General features: G+C 38.4%; 1 protein-coding gene across 1 annotated transcript in view; it reads left to right on the top strand.

The window, feature by feature from the left end:
- LOC113237618 (hemocytin) overlaps positions 1-27810 on the top strand; it is a 175900-nt gene that overhangs the window by 78037 nt on the left and 70053 nt on the right. The window contains exons 41-58 of the mRNA XM_026474216.1: positions 181-339; positions 671-959; positions 2072-2237; positions 2555-2660; positions 4208-4496; positions 6062-6283; positions 9108-9330; positions 10140-10288; positions 11511-11761; positions 14174-14385; positions 15538-15755; positions 17534-17743; positions 18556-18665; positions 19641-19766; positions 21539-21655; positions 24031-24180; positions 25573-25737; positions 27127-27293. Coding sequence (XP_026330001.1) covers positions 181-339; positions 671-959; positions 2072-2237; positions 2555-2660; positions 4208-4496; positions 6062-6283; positions 9108-9330; positions 10140-10288; positions 11511-11761; positions 14174-14385; positions 15538-15755; positions 17534-17743; positions 18556-18665; positions 19641-19766; positions 21539-21655; positions 24031-24180; positions 25573-25737; positions 27127-27293 — 3329 coding nt within the window. The remainder of the gene's footprint in view (positions 1-180; positions 340-670; positions 960-2071; positions 2238-2554; positions 2661-4207; positions 4497-6061; positions 6284-9107; positions 9331-10139; positions 10289-11510; positions 11762-14173; positions 14386-15537; positions 15756-17533; positions 17744-18555; positions 18666-19640; positions 19767-21538; positions 21656-24030; positions 24181-25572; positions 25738-27126; positions 27294-27810) is intronic.

Consider the following 27810-nt stretch of genomic DNA (forward strand, 5'->3'; position numbering starts at 1 on the left):
GAGACCTGACCGGTCAGTGCAAGCTGACCGAAACATAGGGAAAATAAGTAGGCGTGAATAACGCTTTTATTCCTGTTTCCAAATGTTAGTACCTACAACGCAACGCGAAAGTTTAAAACTATATATTATGCTACTTGTGTACATACTGCCCTATATTTATAATTAAAATCGTCATTCCAGGCGCAACCCTTGCAATGTACGGACATTATAGGTCTAGAAGCGGGCCTACCAGTTGAAAATATCGAAGTAAGCTCCCATAACGAACTGAGGCAACAACTGGCGCTTGGCAGCGACGAAGGCTGGCGCCCGTTATACAGCACGCCCGGAGAATGGATTATGGTATGATACCTTATTCACCTATAGTCTGTCTTTTTTGAAGATGGAGTAAAATAACAGTTCTTTGCGCAAAAGTGTTGCCCGCTTGCAAGCAGCTAGTGATTGCAGTCGATAAATATTATATCGACTATCAACTGAACGTAGGTTACGTTTATGAAATAAATAGATGAAATTGTTTCATTTGATTCATCATCGACTCATTACTTTATACATCCAACAGCAGAGCACGCTTCATTTGAATTGTTTACTTTTTGAAAATTCTATGGCGCTACGGCCAAAAGTCGACTGAACGATTTGGATTCAAATCCTATGCAAATTTTACTTCTTTTCCCAGTTCGACTTTACATCACCGCGCAACATAACAGGCGTCAAAACCAAAGGCGGTACTAGAGGTTGGGTGAATACGTACAAAATTATGTACACCTCGGATCTGTCCAACTTTAACCCTGTGATCGACTCAAGTGGCGCACCCAAGGAGTTCCCTGGCAATTTTGATAAAACCACCGAAGTCATGAATGAGTTTCGGCCACCGATACATGCGCGGTATTTCAAAGTTTTGCCATTGAAATGGAACGGTAATATTGAGATGAAGATTGAGCCAATTGGATGTTTCATGCCTTACCGTGAGTACAGACTGTAGGTCTCCTTTATTTTACTAAAGCCTTCTTGAAATATGATTTTTAGACATTTGTTTTTTTGTACGACTGGGCCTTCTACTTTGTAAAAGTCGTCAAGAGCCATTATATGAATTTGGTCCAAAGGCCAAGTCCTAGTCGTAATTAGGAATCGATACTACCTCAGTTCAAATTTCAATTTTTCCCGCACTAATACGATTCATTTTGCTTGGGTCTGACTTTAATTCAGATTTTTTCTTTCAAAATGTATATCGCATACTATACGTGTTATAATTTACTTCAGCTGATATAAATAACATCATTAGCATACTATTATGCAAAGTACCTATTGAATACAGCGGTTAAAAAAAAAACAAATATTCGCGATTCAGATGCGAAAAAAAAATAGTTTCATTTTCAATGTGTAGCAATCAGAGTTGAGTAAGCGCCTGGGTTTTAATCGAGTTGAAACCCATTAAAGCCCGAAATTGGGGGCAAAAAGTATTTACAATTAATTATTTGTTCTAAGTCGAGTTTTGTTCAAATTTAATGATAGTATTAAAAAATGCTTATTGCTTTTTTATCTAGACGATTAGTTTTGCCTTTCTATTGAATCGATTCGTTTGAAAACCGCATTGAAATAAATCGATACAAAAAAATCGTTAGATCGTATGTATTTGAATCAATCTTCATGAAATTGAATCGTAATAAGCATCCTTAGTAATGAGAATCCACGAGATTACAAGGTGGGTATTATATGGAGGTGGACAAGGTACATTATACTCGAACTGCCTCCGTGGCCGAACGGTTACCATGCCGGACTGCCACGCAGAGATCCCAGGTTCGATTCCCGGGCCGGTAGAAATATATGTATGGCCTACATTTATTTCTCTCGTGAGTTTGGGTGTAATTTGTGGTTGTGTTGAGTGTGTGCGAGTGTGTGCGTTATACTAAATTCCGAATTCGCCGTTTCTGCCAACGATTTTAGTCAGAAATTGGTTAAAACTCGCGCTTTGGATAAAAACCCGGGTGGGTTGATTGGGTTTTTACCCACTTCTGGTAGCAATCGCAAAAGCCTAAGAACTCGACATTATCGCTTTACCAACTAATAATTGCTCCAGCAATATCAACGACGATACAACCTCCACTGTCTACTCCTGGCATATGCAAGAAATGCCCTGGCGTAGCCACCGAAACATGCGACTGCAACTCCGTCACGGGAAAATACTTCGACGGCGAGCGCTGCGTGACACGCGACGAGTGTCCTTGTATACACAATTCCATGCCGTGAGTACTTGTTAACACATTCGCAGTAGAGCTCCTTGTGAAAGAGTTCGTCCAGGGAAGTACTGCCATCTTACCCGTAGTAGTCCCATGTGCCTGTGATTTCACCAGCACCCTTACCCTTCAAAACCGGAACGCAGTGATGCTCATACTACTGCTTGGCGGCAGGTAAGGCAGTAAGTACTGCAGTCCAGGTAAGTAAAATAAAAAATAAATCTTTCACAAAGAATTCTACTGCTACGATTATTTTATTTTATTATTATGTGTGTGTGTTTGTGTGTGTATTTATTACCATCATAATAATTATTGTGATTCTGCAGGTACCCTGTAGGAGCAACATTCCGTGGTACAAACTGCGACGATTGTGTGTGCAAGCTTGGCGGCATATCAGACTGCAAACCGATTAAGGAATGCAAATGCGCGAGTGTAAGTTGGTAAATTATAATATTAACATTATTTTTAATAGTTAAGGTTCACAAACTCTCTTGACATATATTAACAATAAATACACTCATACTGTGACTAGTTTAGGAAGGGTTTTAAATATTCCTTTATAATTAATTAATACAACCATAGTTCTATAAATCAAGAGGATGGTAATCGCGATACAAGATGGCGTAGTCGGGTATTTAGTACCTGTTGGTACACCAGATGTCGCCACGAGTACCAAATAGCTATTTTTGTAACTTATTTGTTTTATATTGACAAGCTGCGATTTATCAAAGCTAAACTTATTTCTATTATATTATTGATTTTTATGGATAGTGCCGGCTATTTTTTTTCAATTTGTTTAGGATTAGCGCCATCTACCACTATTAGAAAGCGTTACTTGCAAATTACTTTGTAACGCACAACGCCATCTATTGACACGTATTTTTGTTAAAGTTTAGAAAATAATTTTAGTTTTGTAGATTTTTAATAAGTCTCGGCAATATAGAGACTTAGGCTGTCTTTCTACCAGAGATGTGCGAGGTAGCTAGGTGGTGAGAGGATATGCAGCGGCGTCTTGCGGGGATGCGTTAGGGACTATTATAGTGGTGGGTGAACGGTGGCGATGTGTCAGTGTCAGTTAGTGTTATAATTTCAGTAGCTCTAGTTTCCTACACCGTTTTGCACACATTCCTCGCACACATTTCTCGCTATCTATCCACCGGAGCTACGCTAAGCGAGACCAGGAAAATGAGGTAATCCTATTGATGGATTTTTTCGTTGCACACCGCCTCACTACGTCGCACATCTCTTGTGGAAAGGCAGCGTAAGGGTGCCTTTCCACCAGAGATATGTGAGGTAGCTAGGCGGTGCGAGGATGCGTTACGGACTTACGGACTCTTTTCAGCTATGCGCGAGCGAAGTGCGGTGTGGTAGGATGAGCAATGGCGATGTGTCAGTGTTAGTTAGTGTCACACTTTCAGTAGTTCTAGTTTCCTACACCGTTTTGCACTCAATCCTCGCCCGCATCCCTCGCACACATCTCTCGCTATTTTATTTTATATGTACAAATACTTAGCTCCGCTAACCCTTTTCCACCGGAGCTGCGCTAAGCGAGGCTAGAAAAATGAAGTAATCCTATTGGTGGATTTTTTCCTCGCACGCCGCCTCGCTTCGTCGCACATCTCTGGTGGAAAGGCAACCTTAGGGTCGAAACACAAAACGGCGATGCGACGTCGCACTACATTTATTTCTCTCGTGAGTTTGGGTGTAATTTGTGGTTGTCTATATGTTTGTCCATGGCACCCGCGATACAGAGTTTCCCTAGTGCGAGGCTATGTTGAGTGTGTGCGTTATTATTATTCATACTCTTTTTACGATCCATGTCGCTACCTAGTTTAAAAAATACGTTCGGTACGATTAACGATCGTCGAAGGAATTGTGACCCGAACCGTGGCAGTGAGATGCTTTCGTCAAGAAACTCTAGAATTTTTGAAACCGAGTTTCCCAGGGCGAAAGTCCTAGCCAATGTTAACAATTTACAGGATCTGGTCCCGAAACTGGTGACAGCAACGTGTGAATGCGTTTGCACGCCATGCCCCGAAAACACTCGCATTTGTCCTACAAGCAAAATATGTTTACCACTTGAACGCTGGTGCGATGGCCTTCAAGACTGTTCCGATGACGAGCAAGATTGTACCAGTACCACAACAGCTACTCCATTCACGACTCCACCAGCGGTGACAACAACAGTGGAACCAACACAGACGTCTGTTAAAACATACACTAATAATGTTGTTGCCACTACTTTCACTCCCGTTACCACACCTAAACGTAAGTCTATAAGTGTTTTGTTAAGCTTATTGAAAATTACTATGTTTTACTACCATAATATTATAGTTATTCACGAGACAAGTGAAAATGACAAATCCGCACGTGTATCAAACGACGTTTTTTAATACATTTACGAAAAAACTACATTGAAAGTAAAATAAAACATTAAAAAAATTTCATTTTTTGGCCGGCTTTTTTCAATATGGCAACTGTTGCCAGTATTCAGCCACATTAAAATTACTATTTTAGTGGAGCGGCGGTCTCGCGTAATACTCACCTCCGGTCATTGTTAATACTCAATCAGCCATCTTTATGGAAAATATTTTGGAATTTTGAAATGTAACTCGTTGTTTTATAAAACACCTATGCAATTTAAACAAATACGATGTTTGTAAGTAAATATAAGTTTTAATGACGAATGACTTACGTCACAAAGGACGTAAATATTAAATAAATGTACAACCTCTTTAGTTCTATGTTCAAAACTTGAAACAACAGTAAATTTAAAAAAATTGGATAAGTAAAAAGCACTAGTGCGAAAAATCCAACTTTCGGCACAATTTGTAGTACGAAACATAAAACGTTTTGAGCAACTGTATTAAAAAATTATTTTTGTGATATTACTCCACTAGTTTGTTATGATAATTATTAATAAATACGGATATGACAACTGCCTCTGTGGCCCATCAGTTACCATGCTGGATAGCCATGCAGAGGCCTCGGGTTCGATTCCCGGGCCGGTAGAAATATTTGTATGGTCTACATTTATTATTAGAGTTTGGGTGTAACTTATGGTTGTCTGCGTGTGTGTGTGCGTGCGTGCGTACGTGCGAGCGTGCGTGTGTGTCCATGGCACCCGCGATACAGGGGTTCCCTACTGCGGGGCTACGAATATCTAAAAAAGTATAAGGATCGAACGCAAAGAAAATATCTTTCTATCCGGCTGATCTCGAACCAGCAACCTGGCCATAACGTAGCTGACGCTCTCCCAACTGAGCTGCGGAACGTACCAGCAGACTTTACGAATTTCTCTATATTGCATGTCTTTGTATTATTTTTTAAATTTGTAAATATAAGATCCTTGATTAGTAATTAAAATTGGTTAAGAAATGAATAATAATTTTAACCATTTCATTCTCACCCTTTGTCGGATAAGGTCACATTTGCAAAATGACAACTTCAGAGGAGAGAGATTTGAAAATTCGACGATCGAAATTACTCAATAACATTTTTATGCTTAACTAGGAGAATTATAAAATTTCACATAGTTGAAGAATAAAGTCTTTATTTATTTTTATTTAAATTAACTGCCTTAATTCCGATCAATGACGATCACACGTGACTTCATTATACCAACGATATAAATTTCATATCAATTTTTGGGTCCTCCGGCAGTGGCCTGTTTCGGTCACGTTTTGACCACATTTCAGAACTTTAAAACGCTCCCCTGTAAACTTGGCAATTTCGACATACGATCCTTTTCGTAGGAGGGGTCGATTTGTCTTTATACGTTTATCATTGACTTACAATTATACGTTTATTTCATAATTTTCTTTTGTCTCCAGCAAGCGAATGTCCAAAAGAAGAATGTGCACCTGGCTACTTACTGGTATACACTAACTCTGCTACATCTATATCCGGGAACGAGCTACCTCCACCACGCCCTCGCTACTCCTACTCGCGTTACGGACCCCGAAACGGCGGCTACACGGGAACGAAAAGCGTTTACACAAAGAGCGTATACTCTAAAGGGGGATACAGTGGCTCTAAAGGTGGTTCTGGATATGGTAAGATATAACAGTTTAGCTCTCCACTCTAGTAGCAGTAGAGCTCCGTATGAAAGCGTTCGTTCAGGGAAGTACTAATACCTTACGTATTTCTGCCGCCAAGCATTAATGTGAGCATTACTGCGTTCCGGTTTTGAAGGGTAAGACTCTTGGTGAAATTACATGCATATGGGATTTGTCTACTTATGTTTCAAGGTGACGTGTGCAGTGGTAGTGCCCCTCAGATCTTTGCGATTTAAAGTTTTGAGTGATACTGCAACTGTTACGAATAGGCGTGTCGCTTACTTTCGCCTTAAACAGGCCCAAGTTATAACGTTCAGGGAACAAGTCTGCTGGCAGGGATTTTACTGCCACTTACTATTCATATACTTGATGGGCTTTTATAATATTTTTCCTTTGTGCTATTTAAAGTGTGTTTTTATAAAATTTTCAAACAAAATATTGAAAATAGTTTGTGGTACCTATCTATTTGTCGTTCGTTATTGGTGCAAATATTTCTATAGTCTGTCTTTTTGAGGACGGAGTTTAATATCATTTGTAGGGTTGCCAGTTTTCATAAAATTTTAAATAATTATTTATTTATTTAAACACTTAATTGTACCACAAAGTAAATTACAAATTTCCAGAAACAAATTAAATATTTGTGTACAAAGACGACCTTATCCCATATAGAGATTTCTTCCAACTAACCTTTGAAAATCTGAGAGGAAATTTAGTTTTCAGGGTGGCAATAAAAGTAGACAAATAAAGAAATGGAATATACTATACTCAATAAATACACACAGATAAATTTATTATATCAAATGTACTACGAATACATATATATTACGTAATGTTGATACATTAATAATAGGGGTTAAAGTATGAAATTGCCGATTTGTACTGAAAATCTAAATTGTTTATTTTTTAAATTTTTAACAAATTTATTTAATCAAAATAGTTGCCATTATTATCTATACATTGCTGCCATCTAATGGGAAGGTTATTAATGCCTTTGCGATAGAACTCCGACGATCTAGACTGCACAAACTGTGTGAAAGCATTTTGTACTGCCTCCTGGGAAGAAAACTTCTTGTCACGTAGATAATTGTCCAAATCACGAAAAAAATGGTAGTCCGTTGGAGCAAGGTCTGGTGAATACGGAGGATGACGAATGGTTTCTAACTGCAGTTCCTGAAGGGTCAAAATGGTTTCTCGTGCTGTGTGAGGTCTCGCGTTGTCGTGGAGCAATAATGGTGAAGATCGATTCATGAGTCGGGGCTGTTTTACTGCTAGTTTTGTCAACATGGTTCGGAGTTCGGCACAATAGACATCTGCCGTTATTGCTTGACCAGATCGGAGAAAACTATAGTGAATAACACCATGCTGAGACCACCAAACAGTTACCATTACCTTTTTATTAGTAAGTTTTGCTTTAGGACACTGTTGTGGCATTTGACCTGGGGTCAGCCATTGCATTTTTCTTTTCCGGTTATCATAAAGAATCCACTTTTCATCACATGTTACAATTCGATCCAATATTCCTTCATTTCTGTACCGGTTCAACAAGGCAACACAAGTTTCAACACGCGTTTCTTTCTGCTGATCAGTCAAATCATGAGGCACCCATTTTTCGTATTTTTTTATTTTATTGATTTGACGCAAGTGAGTCAATATTGTGGGTAAGGTAACGTTAAACCATGCCGCTAATTCCTGGGTAGTTTGACTAGGATCGGCTTCCACTATCTCTCTTAATTCATCGTTATTCACCTGTGTGGGCGGTCTTCCTCGTGGCTCGTTCTTTAAGTCGAAATTTCCATCACGAAAGCGTTTAAACCAAAATCGCACGGTGCGTTCATTAGTAGACCCCTCTCCAAACGCAGCATTGATATTGCGGGCTGTTTCTGCCGCGTTAGTTCCGCGTCGGAACTCGTATTCAAAAATCACTCGAAATTTCGCAGTATCCATCTTTCTTGTCTAAATTGAATAACAAAAACAATTGAAAGTCGATATTCAAATGTTACAAATTTAAAAAAAAAAATCACAGAAACCATTTGAAAAAAGTTTCATTCGAAAACCTCAAACCATGAAGATTCTATGAAAATTCAAAGAACCTATTGCAATAAAACGGCAATTTCATACTTTAACCCCTAATACATACAAAATCTATAATAAAATTAATGCATAAAATAAAACTATAAATAAATATATCAAATGTAAATAAATTGTGGAGTCTGAATAATCCCAAAACTTCAAGAGACTACACGTACGGGCAGCGTTTACTGTGAACGAGTTCGAATATTTTTGAGAACTGTGTTGTGGAATGACGAGAGACAAATTGATGCCAGAACGCAGGCGGTCACCCATAGCCTGACGGTAATGAAAACGCTCACATAGATAGTTATGTAATTGATGTCTATAGTTTTATCGATAGATTGTAAAAGAATATAAAAATTTTGCTAAAAATAACTAAACTGTGAATGTTACGACGTCCTAGTGATTACTAGTTGCGTTAACGCCGCCTTTATTCTTATTTTGACAGTTGGCCTACTAATATCGAAATCAATTTTTATTCATATATGTACTTTTTAACAAAAGTAGCCGGATTTGATTATCTATATTGAATTAAAATGAAAAACTTTAAAATATGGCTCCACTTTGTATTTTTCATAACCATAGTTCTAAATACAGTGTATGTATGTATGAACTTACAAAAATTGACAATTGAAGTTAACTGTGGTCAGTAAAAAAAGTGCTCGTCCCCTCCTCTTCGACTCCGTCTTAAAAAAAGACAGACTATAGTGCATCATTATTATAATGCTAATTAAAATAATAATTATTTTAGGAACAGTGACCCCAACGCCATCGACAAACCAAGCGTTCACAGTGGTTAAGCCAACTCTGACAAACACAATCAGTTCAACCGAGCCGCAGTGCCGTAAGTTCAAGTGCGTGCCCCCGCCACCCTCACCGTACAAACCGCCAACACCTTGCCGCCCGCCGGCCTGTCCGCCGTACTACACGCTGAAGCCTGACACCACGCCTGTCGCTATTGGAGAATGTCCGCAGTGAGTATAACTAGATAAACAGCCACGTTGACTCAAAACGACTCCTTCTGAACTTGAAAAACAAAATCACCGCCAAAGATCAGATAAAGTTGAACGAGTTCGTTCACGAAAAAAAAAAAAACAATGGAAATGTTTTAACCTCGATTACTATCAGAAACGCTCTGGCTAAAACTGACATCGATAATTTGAAACTCTAGTGATTGGTCGTAGTTTCTAAATGAAAAAGAAATAACAAATTCTGGACTGTTAATTTAATTTCAAACTTTCCCTGTTGGCATATCGTTGAAAGTACAATACCTGTTATTGCAAGTTACGTCGTTTTGATTTTATATTGAAATTTCAATCAATGTGCTGCCATCTAGCTGTCTATAGCTGAACAACAAGGAATTCAAGATGTTTACTTAGTTCTCCAAAAAGGAGCGACCATATTGCAGCGTTATAAGGTTGAATGCTGGTGAATTGTGATTACAGGCACATGGGACTTGTCAACAACTTATGTCTCAGGGTGGTTGGCGCAATTGCAAAGCCCCTCAGATCTTTGTGATTTAAGGCTCTGAGTGGCACTGCCACTGTTATAGACAGGCATGTTGCTTACCACCAGGCGCACGACTTGTTCGTCCCGTTATTTGTTATCATAAAATAAACAACCCTAACGAAGTGTAGGCATTTACGCGCCGAACAGGCTGAAGTTGCCCTACTTGCCCTTATTAAACTATCCTAATAGCTCGTTTAACTGGTCCGATTGGAAAAAGTCCCGAAGTCGCGACTTCGATTGTTTACTGACATTTTATAATTACCTTTGTGTGTAGGTACTTGTGCGTCCCACCATCGGAACAAATCGCGTACTGCAACGTGACAGGCAGGACAATAAATTCATTTGACGGATCCGGGTACAAGTTGGACCTCTGCTTCCATATGTTGGCCAGGGAAAACCGGTTCAACGCGTGGAGCATTTTCCGTAAGTAATTAAACATTTATTATTAATTTGTTAGAAGAATGAGTTACTCGGATATCTGGTGGTCACTCACGACGCATAGATTTTCTCATCATACTTTTAATATTTCTGTTAAATATACAGTATCACATGAAAAGTTGCTGTCATCGTATCAATGTTTTTCAAGGCCCCAATTTTGTTAATTTTCTTTCTAAAGCCACTGGTCATTGTAATTCCCTTGAGTATCCACTGAGATCATATTGCAAATTATAACAATATTTGTTATTCTGCTCAAATCAAATTGCAATGGCAGTTGGGTCTCAATAGAGTAAAGGTGGATTCACAATGTTCAAATTTTGGCCATATATTGCCGCAATTTATGGCGTTGCGCGACATGACCTTAAGTTGACCAAGCAGGAACTGCTACGACAGCTCTTGTAAAGTTGGATATTTCATTCTTAAATAATCCGTTTTAAACTTACTTACTTTAGCCTGTTTTCAGAATTTTATGTGGTCATGTAAAGTACATCTTACCATGGAACACCTTAGCACATTCTTTAGGCAATATGCTTAGATGTATCGTATTTTATATCCCCGGCCGGGTCAGTGTAGAAAACTAACTTTTCTATATTGTCTCGGGTCTGGGTGTTTGTGGTACCGTCGTTGTTTTCGAATTCCATAACACGAGTGATTTAACTACTTTGGGATCAGAGTAACGTATTTGATGTTGTCTAATATTTATTTATTACGACCCTTCCTACGTAAAGTATCGTATGGCGAAATTGCCAAATTTACATGGGAGCATTTTACAGTTTTGAATTCACTGAATTGAGCATAACATGTGACTTTAGCATTTCTCAGTTTTATTCGTCAAAGCTCGTTACTCACAAAGAGTATTGTAAAATCCTAGATGTCGGTTAGATGAACAACCACAATTTGTTTTATAAGTTTATACTGGTACCCGACCCGCCCAGTCTCACTTTAGTTCATCCGCTTGTTGACCCATATCTGCTTTGGTAAAAAATAGGTTGTGGTTGTTTATCTAACCGATATCTAGGATTTTATAATACTCTATGTGAGCAACGAGCTTTAGTCACGTGTTATGCACATTTCAGAGAATTTAAAACGCTCCCCTGTAAACTTGGCAATATCGACATACGATACTTTACGTTGTAGGCATTAGTTTTTCCCGCGTCTCCTCCAGTGACTCGCCTTAATGTTTAACGTGTATTACTGCTTCCAACAGTCCACAAAATCTGCACACCAAACGGATGCCACAACGAACTCATTTTAATGCAAGACACAGAACTCATAATAGTGAAACCAAACCTGTCAATAATGTACAACGGCTACCTGTACAACATTGATCAAATGAGCATGATCTGTTTCCAAAAGAACATGTTCGATGTCGTCAAGATCGGCAATGGGCTAGCCATTAAATCTAGAAAACATAATTTCGTTGTTTTCTACACTGATGATGGCGATGTTAAGATAGGGGTAAGAATTTCGTTTGTACAGGGTCAAGAGCACGCCAAGTTTGACTAAAGGTTTAAATTTAACTCTATGCCGCTTGCAATGAGAACAGTCCAAAGTGTCAAACTTGATGTGCTCTTGACTGTACGCTTTATCACAAAATACTGCAATAGTATTTTATATTGCAATATTTTATATTTATTAATATCGATGCCTAAACTTTCTCAAACTCGTATATTATAAAGAGTGATTATTCGAGAGATGACAAAACTGTCTATTTATTTCATTGACTTACAATTATATGGACGTCGGGTCCGCGCTAAAAAGTGTCCGCACTTGTAAGGCGCTAAAATCGTATACAGAGCGCGACACTCCGCTTTAGTCTTCATTTGTCCTACTGACAGCGCGATACTGCGATGACATTACAATTTAAATTTCGAATAGGTTGACTTGGGACATTTTTTTCGTGGTTTTTGTATTAGACCCGTCGTCCATTTATTTGTAAGTCAATGATTTATTTTAAATTTCTTATCGAGGGTGTTAATTTGAATGCATTACTTTAAGAATAAGTAAAAGCCAGTGTGTGAATATGAAGGAAATGTGACGTGAAATCAGCCTGCAAAAGTATATACAATCCATTTTTTGCATTTCAGTAAGTTTGTCCTTTAAGATACGAGTTTGAGAAAGTAAAGCGACGATATGTCAAATGTTAACGCATTTAGGCCTAAATAAAAAGCTTTACCACCGTAATTAAGGCAATTATGTAAATATATGTTTTAAACCAGGACTTGCAATGTAAAAAACAAAACGTCGGTTTGTTTGAAAAAACATATACAGGGTTAAAGGTTAAGTCGACCTGAATCCTTTAAGGGGTAACAGTTTGCATCATTTCTGACTAATTTCACTATGAAACACCATACCCCAAACTGAACCGTTCTCATGTTATAGGACTTTGAAGTTTTTTTTTTTAAAAGTCCAATTTTTTTCCTAATGTCCCATTTTTTGAGTCTTGTACTTGTAAAAAATAGCAATTAATTAATTTTTTAAATAATAAATCGTCTACTACGGCGCAGTTGGTACAATTACTTGCAAATTTGGTATTTTGAGTAATAAATCTATTAATCTACTACACAAAAATACCAAAAACAAAATGATAACAAGCACAAGACACAAAAAATGGGACATTAGGAAAAAAATTGGACTTTTAAAAAAAAACTTCAAAGTCCTATAACATGAGAATGGTTCAGTTTGGGGTATGGTGTTTCATAGTGAAATTAGTCAGAAAAGATGCAAACTGTTACCCCTTAAAGGATTCAGGTCGACTTAACCTTTAACCCTGTATACGCGATTTAAATACGGAAAAATAGTTTCATTTCCTACGTGTAATAATCGCGAAAGCCTAAGAACTCGATATGTAAAAAACACTCTTAAGACATTGTGTTAAGATAATCTTATCAATTTAAGCATTAGTTATACGTATTGGTTGGACGTACATGTACTTAAGTTTAGTTGCAAGTGGACAGAAGTCTAGGTTTATTCAATAAGTGATTATCACTCATTATAGGTTTCTTACCACGGTATGCGTTATTTTTATTTTCCCGATATTTCGAACGGTTACACGCTTTGTGTTTACGTGTTGACTCCCAAGCGGAAGATGATAGATTTAAGACATACTGTCTGCCCTCTTTCATCTCGATTACTTGTGCCACAACTGTTTTTCTACGAAACACACCCACTGTATCCACACTTGAAACTGAAGTCGAAGCATTTTTTTTGGTAAGGTGGTAACACATCGTGGCACAGATTACTTAATAGTTACTACGTAACAGATACATCACTACCATACATAATCTCGGTACAGAATACTAAAAAAACCGACCTCAAAAGTCATTCATCCCCGAGGTTGCCACCCTTAAGTTGGAATATTTTTTTCAAGTTTACACGGAACCACTACTGAGATACCCTCTTTCCAACAAAAAAAGAATCATCAAAATCGGTTCACAAATTTGTTATCGCGTTGAGATCGGAATTGAGAATCTCCTTTTTTAAAAATCGGTTAAAAATCGAAATATAATAGCCTACAATCTAGCTAATGACACCAGGCGCTCACTACGAGGAAAAAGGAGCCAGAGTACGCGCTCAGAGAGGTGAAAATAACATCGCCCGCCGTGTGCAGTCGTGCGGAACCGAATTTTAGGGTTATACAAGGATTGTAATGTAAATAAAAGACTTGTCTGAGCGCTTGCACTGTCGCCGATACTCTCAGCGAGTGACGGAGCTCTGGCTTAAACAAGAAACCTGTAATTAGGGATAATCATTATAATAAAGGCTCGTTTCCTAGAAGTAAAGCGATCTCAACCAATCGCGCTACCGTAGTTTACCAGCCACGAAGAGTATCTTTATGCAGGAATTAACATCCGTGATATTTTCGTGCAGATAAGTAAAAACTACGTGGGTGCCGTTGACGGCATATGTGGCGCGTTCGACGGCAATCCGGCGAACGACCGCCGTTTGCCCGACGGGCGCCTGGTCCCCACACTGGACGAGTTTGCACAGGGTTGGGCCAAGCCTGGCATGTCTCCCAACGCTTGTGCTCCACCACCGCCACGTGATAAGCCAAAAGTCTGGGAACTTTGCGACGTCATCACGTAAGTTTCTGTACATTTATTCCTTCAAAATTATACTCAATGGTAATAACAATAACATGGTAATAACGTTTACACTCATAGCCCCGCACTAAGGAAACCCTGTGTTGTGGGTGCCATGGACACACACATACCAATAATTACATCTAAATTCACGGGAGAAATAGATGTAGGCCACACAAATATTTCTCCCAGCGCGGGAATCGAATATTTAATATTTCCGTCTAAGGTAACTGCGATGCGGGTGGCGTCTTGCGCGGCTTGATCAAAATGCCTAAATTTTTTGCATATATGCTGTTCTCGACGGCAGCGGCACGGGCGGCGGTACACAAGCGGTGAATGCGCGTTCGAATATAGTGTCGTCTTGTTGCTTACCCATACCTGTTTTTCGATCAATCAAATTAAGAGATATCGTTGAGGGAAATAATTTCAGGAGTTTTAGAAAGACCACCAGGAACAACAAATATGGACCATACAAATAGATGCATTATTCATCACTATAAAGAGAAGAATAGAGATACTATTCGTTAATTCTGGCTTGATATTTGCAAAAATATAGTGAAACGTTTCCACGATCATCCTAACGTCTGTCATAGAACTTGTACGGATTTTGTCTTTAGTCATCGTAATTTCGTCGAAACTCGCCTTTTTGCTTTCTTTGTTTGTAGTACGGGTTCACGTCTTCCGGCGCCCAAAATAACTCATACTGAATAAAATAATTGGGTACTATAAGGTCACGTAACAATATCGACATCGCGCTCACAGTCTCGTTACGTCACTTTACAGTCGTAAACTACGCGATTTGGTTGCTGGCGTCGAGAACATGCCACTTTAGGCCCGCTGTCGTCCAGTTTGTGGCCTTACTGTATTACGGTTTTCCGGTTAGGTCTAAGACTGACGGGAGAAGTGGCAGTGCCCCTCAGATCTTTGCAGTTTAAAGCTCTGAATGGCACTGCATCTGCTATGAACTGGAGTATCGCTTACCACACAACTTATTCGTCCCGCGTCTCTTGGTTTCGTAAAAAAATGATGATATTTAATGAAAATAAATTTTACTAGTAGCATTATATATTATGATTGAAACAGATTTCCTTTGAGAGTTCTTTGTAGACAACTTTAGATATAAGCACACTTACAAAATCTGTTCTTCCGCAGCAAAGAACCATTCACGCGATGCGCGAAAGTACTAGACCTCAAAAACTGGCGCAACATCTGTGCGGAGAAAGTCTTCGAGTGTTCCGAATTGGTCACCAATGGAACCAAAAAGTCTCTGGCCGAATGTAAATGTCTGGTTCTTGATCGACTGGTGGCTGAGTGCTTGGCTGGGGACAAGAATGTCGATCTTGCGGGATGGAGGATCGATACTAACTGCTGTGAGTATCATACAGTTAGTACCCCAAGATACCTGGACCTTCTAAACGACCGTTTTACTCTTAGCATATAAGTGTGACGAAAAATATTATTAATCTTTACTTTATGAGTTCTAGAAATTGACGTTGGTCTGTGGTTGTAAAATTCGTTGACGACGACTTCCTGATTTCGATTTTTTTTAATGAAATGTTACATTGGCTAAATGAAAATGATTATTTTTAAGTAAAACTCCAATTTAATATAAAGTTGGCATTTCGCATTGGCAAATCGGCATGCTGGATGATACCACTTTTAGGGATCACAACCCTGCACTAGATTAATTAGACCTAATTATGACTCGTAAAATCGTCGGCGGCGTGAACGGCGTGAAATTGGCGTGGCATATATTTTTCATCCCTGTAAGTATGGAAATGTACTTTTAAAATGGCCTACAAAGTCTCGTTTTTTTTCGGGATTTTTGAGACCACACCGAGTCTCGATTTTTTCCCCGAGACACGGAAATGCGGCGTAACTGAAAGCCCTAGTCTCAATAGGGTGGGATATTGCTACGAACTCGAATGCTCGTCAAGTTCATGCTGTATTGCGATGGCCAAAAACTTCGTGCGATTTCAAAGGATAAATGAAATACGTAAAAAAATTTGAATCAATTATGTATGGCTATATTGATCTACTATTCTAAGTGTCGTTTGATGATCTCATCCCTTTCGGCGGTTTAGGACTACAATGAGAAATGACAACATCTTCAAATAACCACTTCTACGAATGACCACTTCTTGAAACTACAATTTAACTTCTCGTTATCAAAATTATTACAAACTCCGAAATAAGTGAAATCTCCAGGAGTTATGTCGGGCTGATACGGTGGATGACGTAACATATCCCAACCTAACTGCAATAGTTTTCGACGGTTCTGTAAATATGTGTGTGATTGGCATTATCATGATGAAATACGACACCGTAACGATTAATGTTATTATTGTTTCCTTAATGGCGGCCACTAGGCTTGGGCCAGTGTCAGTTTCGAGTGATTTTATATGCTCTAATAATATTATGCTTTTGTCCATGATTGTTTTTTTTTTTCACCTTAGGATAATAACGCATAGAATGATAGTTTCATATCAAACAAACTGTCATAAGTGAGGCAAAAATCAAATTCATGTAGGCTAGTTTTAGTAGTTGGTTAATGTTCAGTCTTAGTGAATATTTATATAAAAATACAAGTTGAAACGCGTTACTTCCTTGTGGAATGTGATGTTAGTATCTATTTTATGTTTGTCTGACGTATTTTTACACTTATTTACCGCACATTTCGTCATTTTTAGCTAAAATTCTTGAGCTGTTCGCGGTGCAAGTTGACCTTGAGCACTGACGGCCCACCCGCTCATGTACGCCCTTTGGGAGCGCTCAATTTGCCTCACTTAGCGTGCGCGGACTAGGTTTCTATGCGTTATTATTCTAAGTTTTTCACCTTGGGTATGTTGTCCACAGCAGTTCGTCGAAGAAGTTTTTCCAAAATTAAATACCTTGCTGCTGCCTTAACGTTAGCGTTCTTGATCAACAGTACGATTAAACTTAAAACTTTCCCGCTCATTCTTAAAATGCGCGCTAAAATATTACTTTGTAAATGACTATAGACAATATTATTTTAAAAGCAAAAAGTTTTTTGAAGCTAGGTATATAGTGGCCATAACCGCATGGACTAAGTTACTAAAACCATTTCTAAGTTTCATCCCATTTAGTACATGGACCATATTGATAGATACAAACCGTCTCGTTGCAGTGATGGAGTGCAAACCACCACTAGTGCAATACGATTGCTACCGCAAGCGCTGCGAACCAACTTGTTCATCACTAGGCGAAAGCAAAACAGGCCGTATGGGTATTAAGGATTGTCCTTCGGAGGACGGCGTATGCTTCCCCGGCTGCTACTGTCCAGAAGGCACGCTAAGGGAAGGTGACGCCTGCGTTGCACCTTCGAAGTGCTTCGACTGTGAGTACACACGCTTGAAACTGGCAAAAGCGTGTTTTGTATTTAAAAAATTATAACACTAATACAAAACAAAACAGAACGCCACCTAGCGAGATTAAATAAAAACTCATACCTAATATAATTTTTTGAATATCGTGATGTTTCTACCACCATGAAATTAATATATTTTTTTGTAAAAATACTTCACTAGATGATTGTCGTTATTGATACGAATATGGAACGAACACAGCTCGAGTCCAGCCCCAACTGAAACAAGAGTTAAAAACGGAAATTAATTTATACTTACAAACACTAAACTATGAAAATACTGAAAAAATAATTGAAACACACACACACACACACGCACGCACGCACGCACGCACGCACGCACGCACGCACGCACGCACGAAGCACGCACGCACTCACGCACGCACGCACGCACACACACACACACACACACACACACACACACACACACACACACACCACTCACGCATACTCATACACACACGCACACACAGTCGTACGCATGCACGCACTCACACGCCCATATAGACTCTGAACTTAATGATATAATTATAATCTGAGATGTGAGCCCTGGAGACCTAAAATACAAGTCTTTTGATTTTTAGGCTCCAGCTTTCCCCAAAATATGTACTCTGTTTCGTAAGTTTTTTTAGTAAGTAAGTACCTACGTTTGGATGTTTTTGTGGAAGGAGAAATAAACGATTATTGTAGGCAGATCTACGGAACGAGGCAGTTTTTTTTTTTTTTGTGTTTGTTTTTTTTTTGTTCCATACTAAAGAAAACACTGATAATCGACTCTGTTTTAGGCTCGTGTCGCACCACTGGGACTTCGTCCAATGTCATGTCGTTCGAAGGAGATGTGTTACCGGTCCATGGCAACTGCTCCTACGTCGTCTCGTCTTCTAGGAAGTTCTTGGTACTCGTCTACAGTATTTTAAATCTTCAATATAGCTCATTAAAGATAAATTTCAAAAACGTACAATGTTGATACAAATTATTGATTAGATTACACAATGAGCACAGTTAGCGAAGAGCAATTCTTAGCAAGCAAAAGTGACAGTATCTATTTTTTCTTCTATTTCTATTGTTTTATAGACCTTAAATACACACATCATAACGTCATTACAGAGTACTAAAAAAACCGACCTCAAAATTTCGTGGAATTACATCTATTTGCCAAGTTTTATTGAAATCGGTTACCGGAAAGTTACGCGAAACCGGATTCATTCCCTAGTTTCCCACCCTTAGATGTGGAATATTTTCTTCAAATTTAAATGGGACCAATATTGAGGTACCCTCTTTCCAACAAAAAAAAAAGAATCGTCAAAATCGGTTCATAAATGTTAAAAAAGTTATCGCGTAACAGACACAAAAACAAAACAGACGAATTGAGAACCTCCTCCTTTTTTGAAGTCAGTTAAAAAGTGTCTAGGCATCAAGTACCTTTTTGGCAAGTACTGAAAATCAGGGTTGTCAATTCATGTTTTTTAACACCGCTGGATTTTTTTTTCGGTCAACTTTATAATTTCAGTTTGAAAATGATGTTGACCAAAACAAAATCCATTAGTGCTAATAAAATTATTATAAAACCTAAATTTTTGTGATTAGCAAAAACGTACTTGATTCCTAGACGCTTTTGATGTGTATATTAAGATTGTCCCGCTCATTGCAAGGTCTGTTTCATATATTACTATTTGTGCGTCTTGTCAAAATACTCTTACCCATGTAAATTGAATTTCTAATTGATGTAATGACTGTTGATGAGCCTAATAAATTAAAAAAAAAGACTATGACTGGTCCATGTTTGTGCGAAATTTTGTAGTTATTTTCTAAGATTTTCCAAAAATTTTGTATAAACATCAATTGTATACTTATATACGTGTACAAATAGGTCGCTGTGACTTACCATCCGTGCAAGAAAAACAACTCAACGTGCACGAAGGCGTTGTACTTTATGGCGTACAGCGGCAGCGGCGACAGAAATGCTCAAGTTATCAAAGACGATGCCGCGAACAAGGTGAGAAACGTATAATATAAACGTACACTTGTGAGGCAGGGATCTCTTATGTCTATGAAAAGGTATTAAAATTTCGGTATATAAGCTTATACGCGCCCCGCGTATACGCGCACATATACGTGCGGCGCACTATAAGTTTCCGGAATGAATCAGAAAAAAGTGCTATAAATGGTCAGAAATTAATTTATTGCATCTCAAAACATTCTCCGTTAGCGTTACTGCACTTTTTCATACGAATGAACCAATTTTGAAAACGTTTATGCCACTCCTCCGTGACAATCTCTGAAACGTATTTTTCGTACTCTTCGACAGCCTCTTCAGGTAATGAAAATCGTTGACTGGTTCTTAATTTTTGGATGGCTCATAAGGTCAACGTTGTTCACCTTCAAAAATTCATTTGATTGTCTGGCCGTGTGAGAACTGGCATTATCGTGGTGCAAGATGATACGGCGTTTACGGTTATTTTTACGAAGTTTGTCAATAACTTCCGGCAAACAAATGGTCGTGTACCAATCACTATTCACGGTACAACGATTCTCCAAAGCAACAGTAACCACGTGTCCAGTTTTATTAAAAAAGAAGCAACCATCCGCTTAGAGGCACTTTGCACGCGCGCCACTTTGGTTGGTTTCGTCTCATCTCGAAAGACCCATACGCTCGATTGCTGCTTTGTTTTGGGATCCATGTAAATCCATGTTTCGTCACCTGTTACTATGGGCCACACCAAATTTGACGCCCTTCGTTGAATCTGGTCAGCATGGCATTGCACTAAGTGACGCGATCCGTTTTTTGAGTCTCAGTCAAATTGTGTGGGATCCACCGAGAGCACAGCTTTTTCACACCCAAATGTTTGTGTAGTATTGATTGTATTTGACTCATGCCTATGCCTAAAGATGCCCGAATCTTATGGTATGTCACATGCCTGTCTGTTTTGAGCATAAGTCGCACAGCATCGGTGTTTTTGTTGTTCACAGCAGTGGACACCCGTCCATCACGCAATTCGTGATGGACGGGTTCATCTTGCATGGTGCTTCATCGCCAAAAGCAGTTTCAAGCTGAGCTATTAAATTACACTTAAAGTCGTAGGAAATCATACTAGGAAAATTTTCACGAGTTAAATCCATGGTGATGTAGACAACCAATTTCTAAAATGACGCCACAATGTAAAAACAAGTGACAGTCAGATGGAACAAACTGTATTCTACAGCCAAAGAGTTCCATTTTCAAATGTCGTAATTACTTTTTAAATATTGTTTATGTAAGAGGCCGGAAACTTAGTGCGCCCTATGTACTCTCTACGTGTCCTCTGACTCTAAGCCCGAATAGACAGGTATATCTGTGCAACCATTTTCCTCGATCAACTCTGAGTCATTGGTTTCCCATGGTCTCACTATGTCGTCTTAATCACGGATACCGACAGGCTCACAAACGTTTTCTACATTTGTGGTCTCTTCACGGAAGACGATATTCTGTATACAACAACAATATCTTGCCGACTAATTCACACAGCTAGCCCAATGCGGGTTGGTGAGTGTGGTATAGATAGACTATATTTGTTGTCTAACTGCAAACATGTGATAGATATTGCTTCGTAAGCAATAAGTTTACGTTTTATTTTAAATTGTATTTTCTGGAGACTGAATAGTAAACATGTCTCTTTAAATCAATATAGGTATTTCACTCTGTCACCTACGTCCATCCTAATAATATGCGATATGTTAAAGTCTTTGAACAATCGAGGAACAACTGGTGATACCACTATTTATTTCCAGTTACTTGTATTAGTGAACCAAAAGCCCGTGTTCAGTGACGTCAGCGAGGACTGGATAACAGTCAAGTGGCACAGCGATGATGAAGTCACCATCTCTCTCACGCAAGTTCACCTCGAGGTAAGTGTCTAGGGGTCGTATTCTAGAACTCTACTCAATGCTCAAGTCAGGAGTATGGTTATGGTTTAAAGCACTCGAAATCATACTCAAGTCCCTGCCATTAGGGTCGTATTTCCAGTGCTTGTGTTTCAATTGCAATCCTGACTTCAGCATTGAGTAGAGTTCTAGAATACGACCCTTAATGTCTCCTTCTTTTTCCTGACCTTATCCCACGCTAGGTGGGGTCGGCACAACATTTATTTTCTTCCATTCTACCCTATCAGCCGTCATTTCCATACTCACACTTTTCTTATCCATGTCATCTTTCATAAAATCCATTAATTTTTTCTTTGGCCTTTCTTTCTCCTTATATCCCTCCACATTCATAACTAACACACCTTTCGTCACATGACATTCTTCCCTTCGCATGACATGTCCACACCACGCTAACCTATTTCTCCTCATCTTTTCCGCCACTGACGTCACTTTCAAGCTTCCCCTGATTTACTCATTCCTTATCTTATCCTTTATTCATTATTCCACACAGCCATCTCAACATTCGCATTTCCGCTGCATGCTCAGTTCGTTCATTCTAACTCATTAGATCGTAAATATCAATTAACACACGCATCGGTACAAACGAGAACGTAATCCCTACAAGCAGGGCAGCTTGGTAAAGATTCCGAAAATATGTGCTTCACTTCACTTCACTTTTTATTTTTATGGCTCCATCAATATGAGAACTGATGATTTTGCCAATGTCACAGTTGAAAGAAAAAAAAAACGAAACAAAAATAAAATTTTCGCTAAGCTCTAAGAGGACATTAACCGGTGTTGGTAAGTTGGACTACGGGAGTACTCAGTATACACAGCGAACGTACAAACTTTTGATAAAAATGCGAACTTTAAATATCATGCAATGGCCGGCTTTATCTACTAATTCTAATCTAATAACTATATCTACTAATGTTGTCGATAGAGTTACAAGAATTGGAGAGTATGTAGGTTATATTTTTCTGTATCCAATGGAGTAGTAAACATTTTTGATGTAACATTGCAACGAATAGTAGAAAACATATCTCGACGAGTAATAGTAGGGTACCTCACAAAAGTATTTAAAAATGAAAGAGATCACATATCGATTCAGTATTTTTAGCTGAGAAATCATTTGTAACGATAATGACACTGAATATTTAATGCGTAAAGCAACTCGATCACACGAAACTTTCTAAGTCCCGGTCGGTAACAACAGTCGTACCTGGATATCAGTGAAGTCAAGACGTCTTTGAAATTTCTTGGTAGGTAGTTGGAAAGGAATATTTCAATCTATTTTTGTTTTTTTAACACACTCATAGTCCCGCACTAGGGAGACCCTGTAACATGGGTGCCATGAACACACAAATAAACACGCACACTCACGAGATAAATAAATGTAGGCATTAGACATAGGCCGGGACCTCTACGTGGCAATCCAGCATGGTAACCGTTGGGCCACGGAGGCAGTTAATTTTGTTTACTAGATTTCATATTGATGCCCACATAATTTTTTAACCGACTTCAAAAGCAGGAGGTTATCAATTCGACTGTATTTTTGTTTTGCATGTGTATTACGCGATACGATACGATAATTTTAAATTTAATTTTGTAAACCAATTTTGATGATTCTTTTTTGTTGGAAAGTGGCTACCTCAGTATTGGCCCCATTTAAATTTGAAGAAACATTCCACCTTTAAGGGTGGCAAACTAGGGGACGAATCCAGTTTCGCGCACTTTCCGGTAACCGATTTCAATAAAAATTGACAAAAAGATTAATATACAATGTATAAAGTAATACCACAAACTTTTGAGGTCTGTTTTTTTCTCGTGATCTTACACAGTGGTAACTTATGCTTAATATTAAAAAAAATTTTTTTACTTACATTTTTTTCGCTCTCTTTCTTTTTCTTTTCTTTTCTTTTCTCTCTCTTTTCTTTCGAGCTCTTAGCTTTTCGCTAATATAATATAATAATTGTTTTTTTCAAACAAACCATCATCGTTTAGGATCATCTACTTTTGTAACTATACTTGCGTTATATAGATTTTAAGACTTTCGTGGTTATTCACTAAATGATTATCACTAGTAACAGGTTTATACAGGTTATACTTGCGTTAATATTAAACATAACAGGTTGATGACTTTACCCCGAAATGTTGATTTGTAATCGCCACAAAGACACGAAAGAATTTCTAACGAAATGAAACTATTCCTTGGCGTAGCAATCACGAAAACTTGTCGATACAATATCTTAGATAATCTATCCCACTCTTGATTACTTAACACATAGTCCAAACTCATTCTAGCTCTACAGTATATAAAAAATACATTATTTGATTTGCACTGTATATAATTGTTTAAGGTAACAATTAGTGCATCTAACATGGACTGGAGCCTACGTGTACCATCGCACTTATACGCCCAGAACACCAGGGGTTTATGCGGCGTGTGCGCATCGGAGAACGAACATTTGGTCACCAGGAACGGTACTGTCACTGATGATTTCTTGGAGGTGAGTTTGCATATTTCGGTCATTCTCGGATAAATTTTCAAGTATATTATCGTGTTATTGTTAAATAATATTTCACAATACGATACTCGAATATTAAATAATATTGCACGATAAAAAATTGAATACTTAAATTATAAAAATTGCCACGGAAATTAGATATTGAACACTAGACTGATTTATGCGATTAGTCAAAGTAATAGAACAGTATATACGTAACAAAATCCTTACTCTTATCGTATACTGGTTTTCAAGACCTCTTGTCTTCATTACGGCATAAGCTGTAATAAATCCTCCTCCTACTCGGTCGCGTCTGTTCCTCACTTTGAACAAGTACACCGTCATTCAATGTTCTCCACTGTACTCTGTCTTCGGCTAGGTGGAGCGCGGCATTCATCGGTACTGCCAGATTTCCAGCTACCTGGTCTCACCATCGTTTCGAACTTCGTCGTCTAGGTCGTTTGTCCTCTACTTGGCTCGTAACAATTAACTAGCATACGAAGTGTTAGATTGAATGTCAGCATTTTTCACCACAGTGATATTAATTTATTTTTTGTGAAATTACTCCACTAGTTTGTTATAATTATTAATACAAAAATCCTTCGATCGACACAGCCAGACTCTGTGCCAACTAAGCCACGGAACGAACCAGCGGACCTCACGAATTTTTGCATGTGCATGTTGTTGTCGGATCTTTGTATCTGGTTTTTAACGACTTTTTAGCGTAGCGTTCTATGAGAAACCAATGAAAGTATTTCGTCACCCAGTTAGGCGCTACAGCTACCAGTCATGGCTATCGTTCCGCGGCTTAGTTTGCTCGAAAACGTCGGTTCGAATTCGGCCGGATCGAAAGAATTTTTCTAAGTATTCGATTTTCATAATAATAATTATAACAATTAATTAGTATTTCGAGATTGTACTGTAATAAATAAATAAATAAGAATAATATGCCAGATAACCACACAAGTTATCTGGTGTCATACTAGGTATTTGCCAGTATTATAAGCACCAGAGCAACGGAGTTCTCTCTGAACCACTCACCAGGAACACGATACCACGTGACTGCGTCCGCAACGTAGCTCAAACGTATTACATATGTCAGTTTTACGATGAATGTAATGTCAAAATTCGATATAAAAGCTGTCATTTGACGTTACAAAGCTAAAACGATGATCGTTGTTTCGTATTCGTACCTGAATCGATTTAGAAAAAATCATTCTCTCGATAACCGGATTCTCATCCAGCACCCACAAGCAGCAATCCATTTTGCAAATTCTTTAATTCCTGTCAGGATAGGTCAGAAAAGCCAACTTTAACCTCTGAATGTTAATAAACATCGACACCAATTGTATGACGTTTTGGGCGACTGTACTAATATTTGTATTTGCAACCCAGTACGGCAAGAGCTGGCAGGCAACTCCTGAGGAGCTGGTAAAGCTGAAGGTGCAAGAACCAGAGATGTGTCAAAACGACTTCCCGGCGCCTCCGCCTGAATGTAAGACTCCTCCAGCTGAAGCAAACCCGTGCAATAACTTGCTTAATACGGATAAGTTTGGCAAAGTAAGTGTAGAACATCTTATTCTAGTAAACGTTGTGCATTTAATTTCATTCCATTGCATTTTATCTCCAAACTTGAATTGTTTGAAAGTGGAAAGTTAAAGTGAAGAAACTTTCGTAATATCTGTCTTTTTTAGGACAGAGGAAAATGACATTTGCAAGGTTGCCAGTTTTTATAAAATTTTAAATAACGCACACACTCAACATGGCCCCGCACTAGGGAAACCCTGTGTCGCGAGTGCCATGGACACACACATAGACAACCACAAATTACACCCAAACTCACGAGAGAAATAATTGTAGGCCATACAACTATTTCTCCCGGCCCGGGAATCGAACCTGGGACCTCTGCGTGGCGGTCCGGCATGGTAACCGTTCGGCCACGGAGGCAGTTAAATTAAATAATAAATATATAAATAAAAGTTAAATTAAATAAATAGTCATGTAATTGTTGTCGACAGTTTTATCGATGAATAATGAAACGGTAAAATTTTGTCAAAAATGTCAGAATTGTCAACTCTACGACGTTCTAATGATTACTAATAGTGTTATTGCCTTCTATGATACTTGTTTTGATAGTCGGGTATCTGGAATGAAAATAAATTTAAGAAGAATAGCCGGATTTGATTATACATATTGAATTAAAATAAAAACTAAAATATGTCTCCTCTTTGTATTTTTAACAGACATAGTTCTAAATGCAGGGTATGAACCTACAAAAATGACAATTAAAATGAACCTATGCCAAACTGTTGGACAAATAATGGGCCGTTGATGGTTCAAATGACACAAGTTCGGCTATTTATTACCAACATTCAGTCGATAGTCGATAGAATATTTATCGACCGCAATCACTAGCCGCTTGCATGCGGGCAACACTTTCGTACAATGAACTGTCATTTTACTCCATCTTCAAAAATTACCGTAAATAAGTTCCTACAGGTGGCGCTGATGGCAAAAAAGCGTTTAAACCCAACACGTGTTAGATAAAGATGTAAGGAAAGACGACATGGCTCTGGATTCCACACAAATTTGATTTAAAGTGTATTCCATAGCATTTAAGTTTATTTGAGTAATAGAATTTCTTGCTCGTTCTTCTCAGGGAAGAGAGCGTAGTGAACAAGCAGTAGCTTAAATGTGACGTTTTCAAGTGTACATTTATTTTACCTTTGAAATAAATGATGCTTTGACTTTGACTTAACACAAACATCTGCAACAAGCACATATAGAAATTCGTAGTATCTGCTAACTCTGTCTGTAGCTCAGCTAGTAAGAGCGGTGGCCCCAGTGTGGCAACAGTCGCTGGTTCGAGTCCAGTCAGATGAAGGGAACTTTCTTTGTGTTTGTACAAATAATAATGAAAAATTAAATGAATGAATCTTTTATCCAAAGTGTCACGCGCTTATCGACCCGCATTCATATGTCCAAGCGTGCGAGGAAGAAATGTGCGCTCATAATTCGACAAATGTGTTATGCGAAACATTAGAACGCTATGCAGCCGTGTGCAGGCAGGTCAGTGTGTGTCTCGATTGGCGCGATGGACTCTGCCCACACAATTGGTAAGCTTATTCGTAGTTTGTTTATCTCAAGTGAAATAACCATCGAGTATATAACCAGAAATAGAGACAAAATGTCATTTCATTTGTTAGAAAACTATCATTATCATTACTGTGACAACTGCGCTCCGATTGGCTAGCCCGAGTTCGAAACAATTGACGGGTGTCGTCAACTGTTTCACTTCAAATTAACCAGTTAACTTGAGCTTTGCTATAATGGAGGAAAATTGCAAAATTACATATTATAGATGAAATGCGATTCCGTTTGTTTTGTAATTAGATGTTTTGCCGTTTTTCCCACACCACCGAATAGACCAGCACGGCATTGTTAGAGAGGTTGTCTTTATTACAATAAATACAGAATATTTTTTGGAATATACGGAGACGTACACACAGGTCTATATTTCAGTACAAAAAAGAGTTGATATTTATAAGAGGTGTATCGCTAGTGTGTTACCAGGAATATATGGCCGTTGTTTCGTCTCTATTTCTGGTTATATACTCGATGGAAATAACAGAA

This window comes from Hyposmocoma kahamanoa, unplaced genomic scaffold (assembly GCF_003589595.1).
Source record: "Hyposmocoma kahamanoa isolate Upper Pololo Valley unplaced genomic scaffold, ASM358959v1 93, whole genome shotgun sequence".
NCBI lineage: Eukaryota > Metazoa > Arthropoda > Insecta > Lepidoptera > Cosmopterigidae > Hyposmocoma > Hyposmocoma kahamanoa.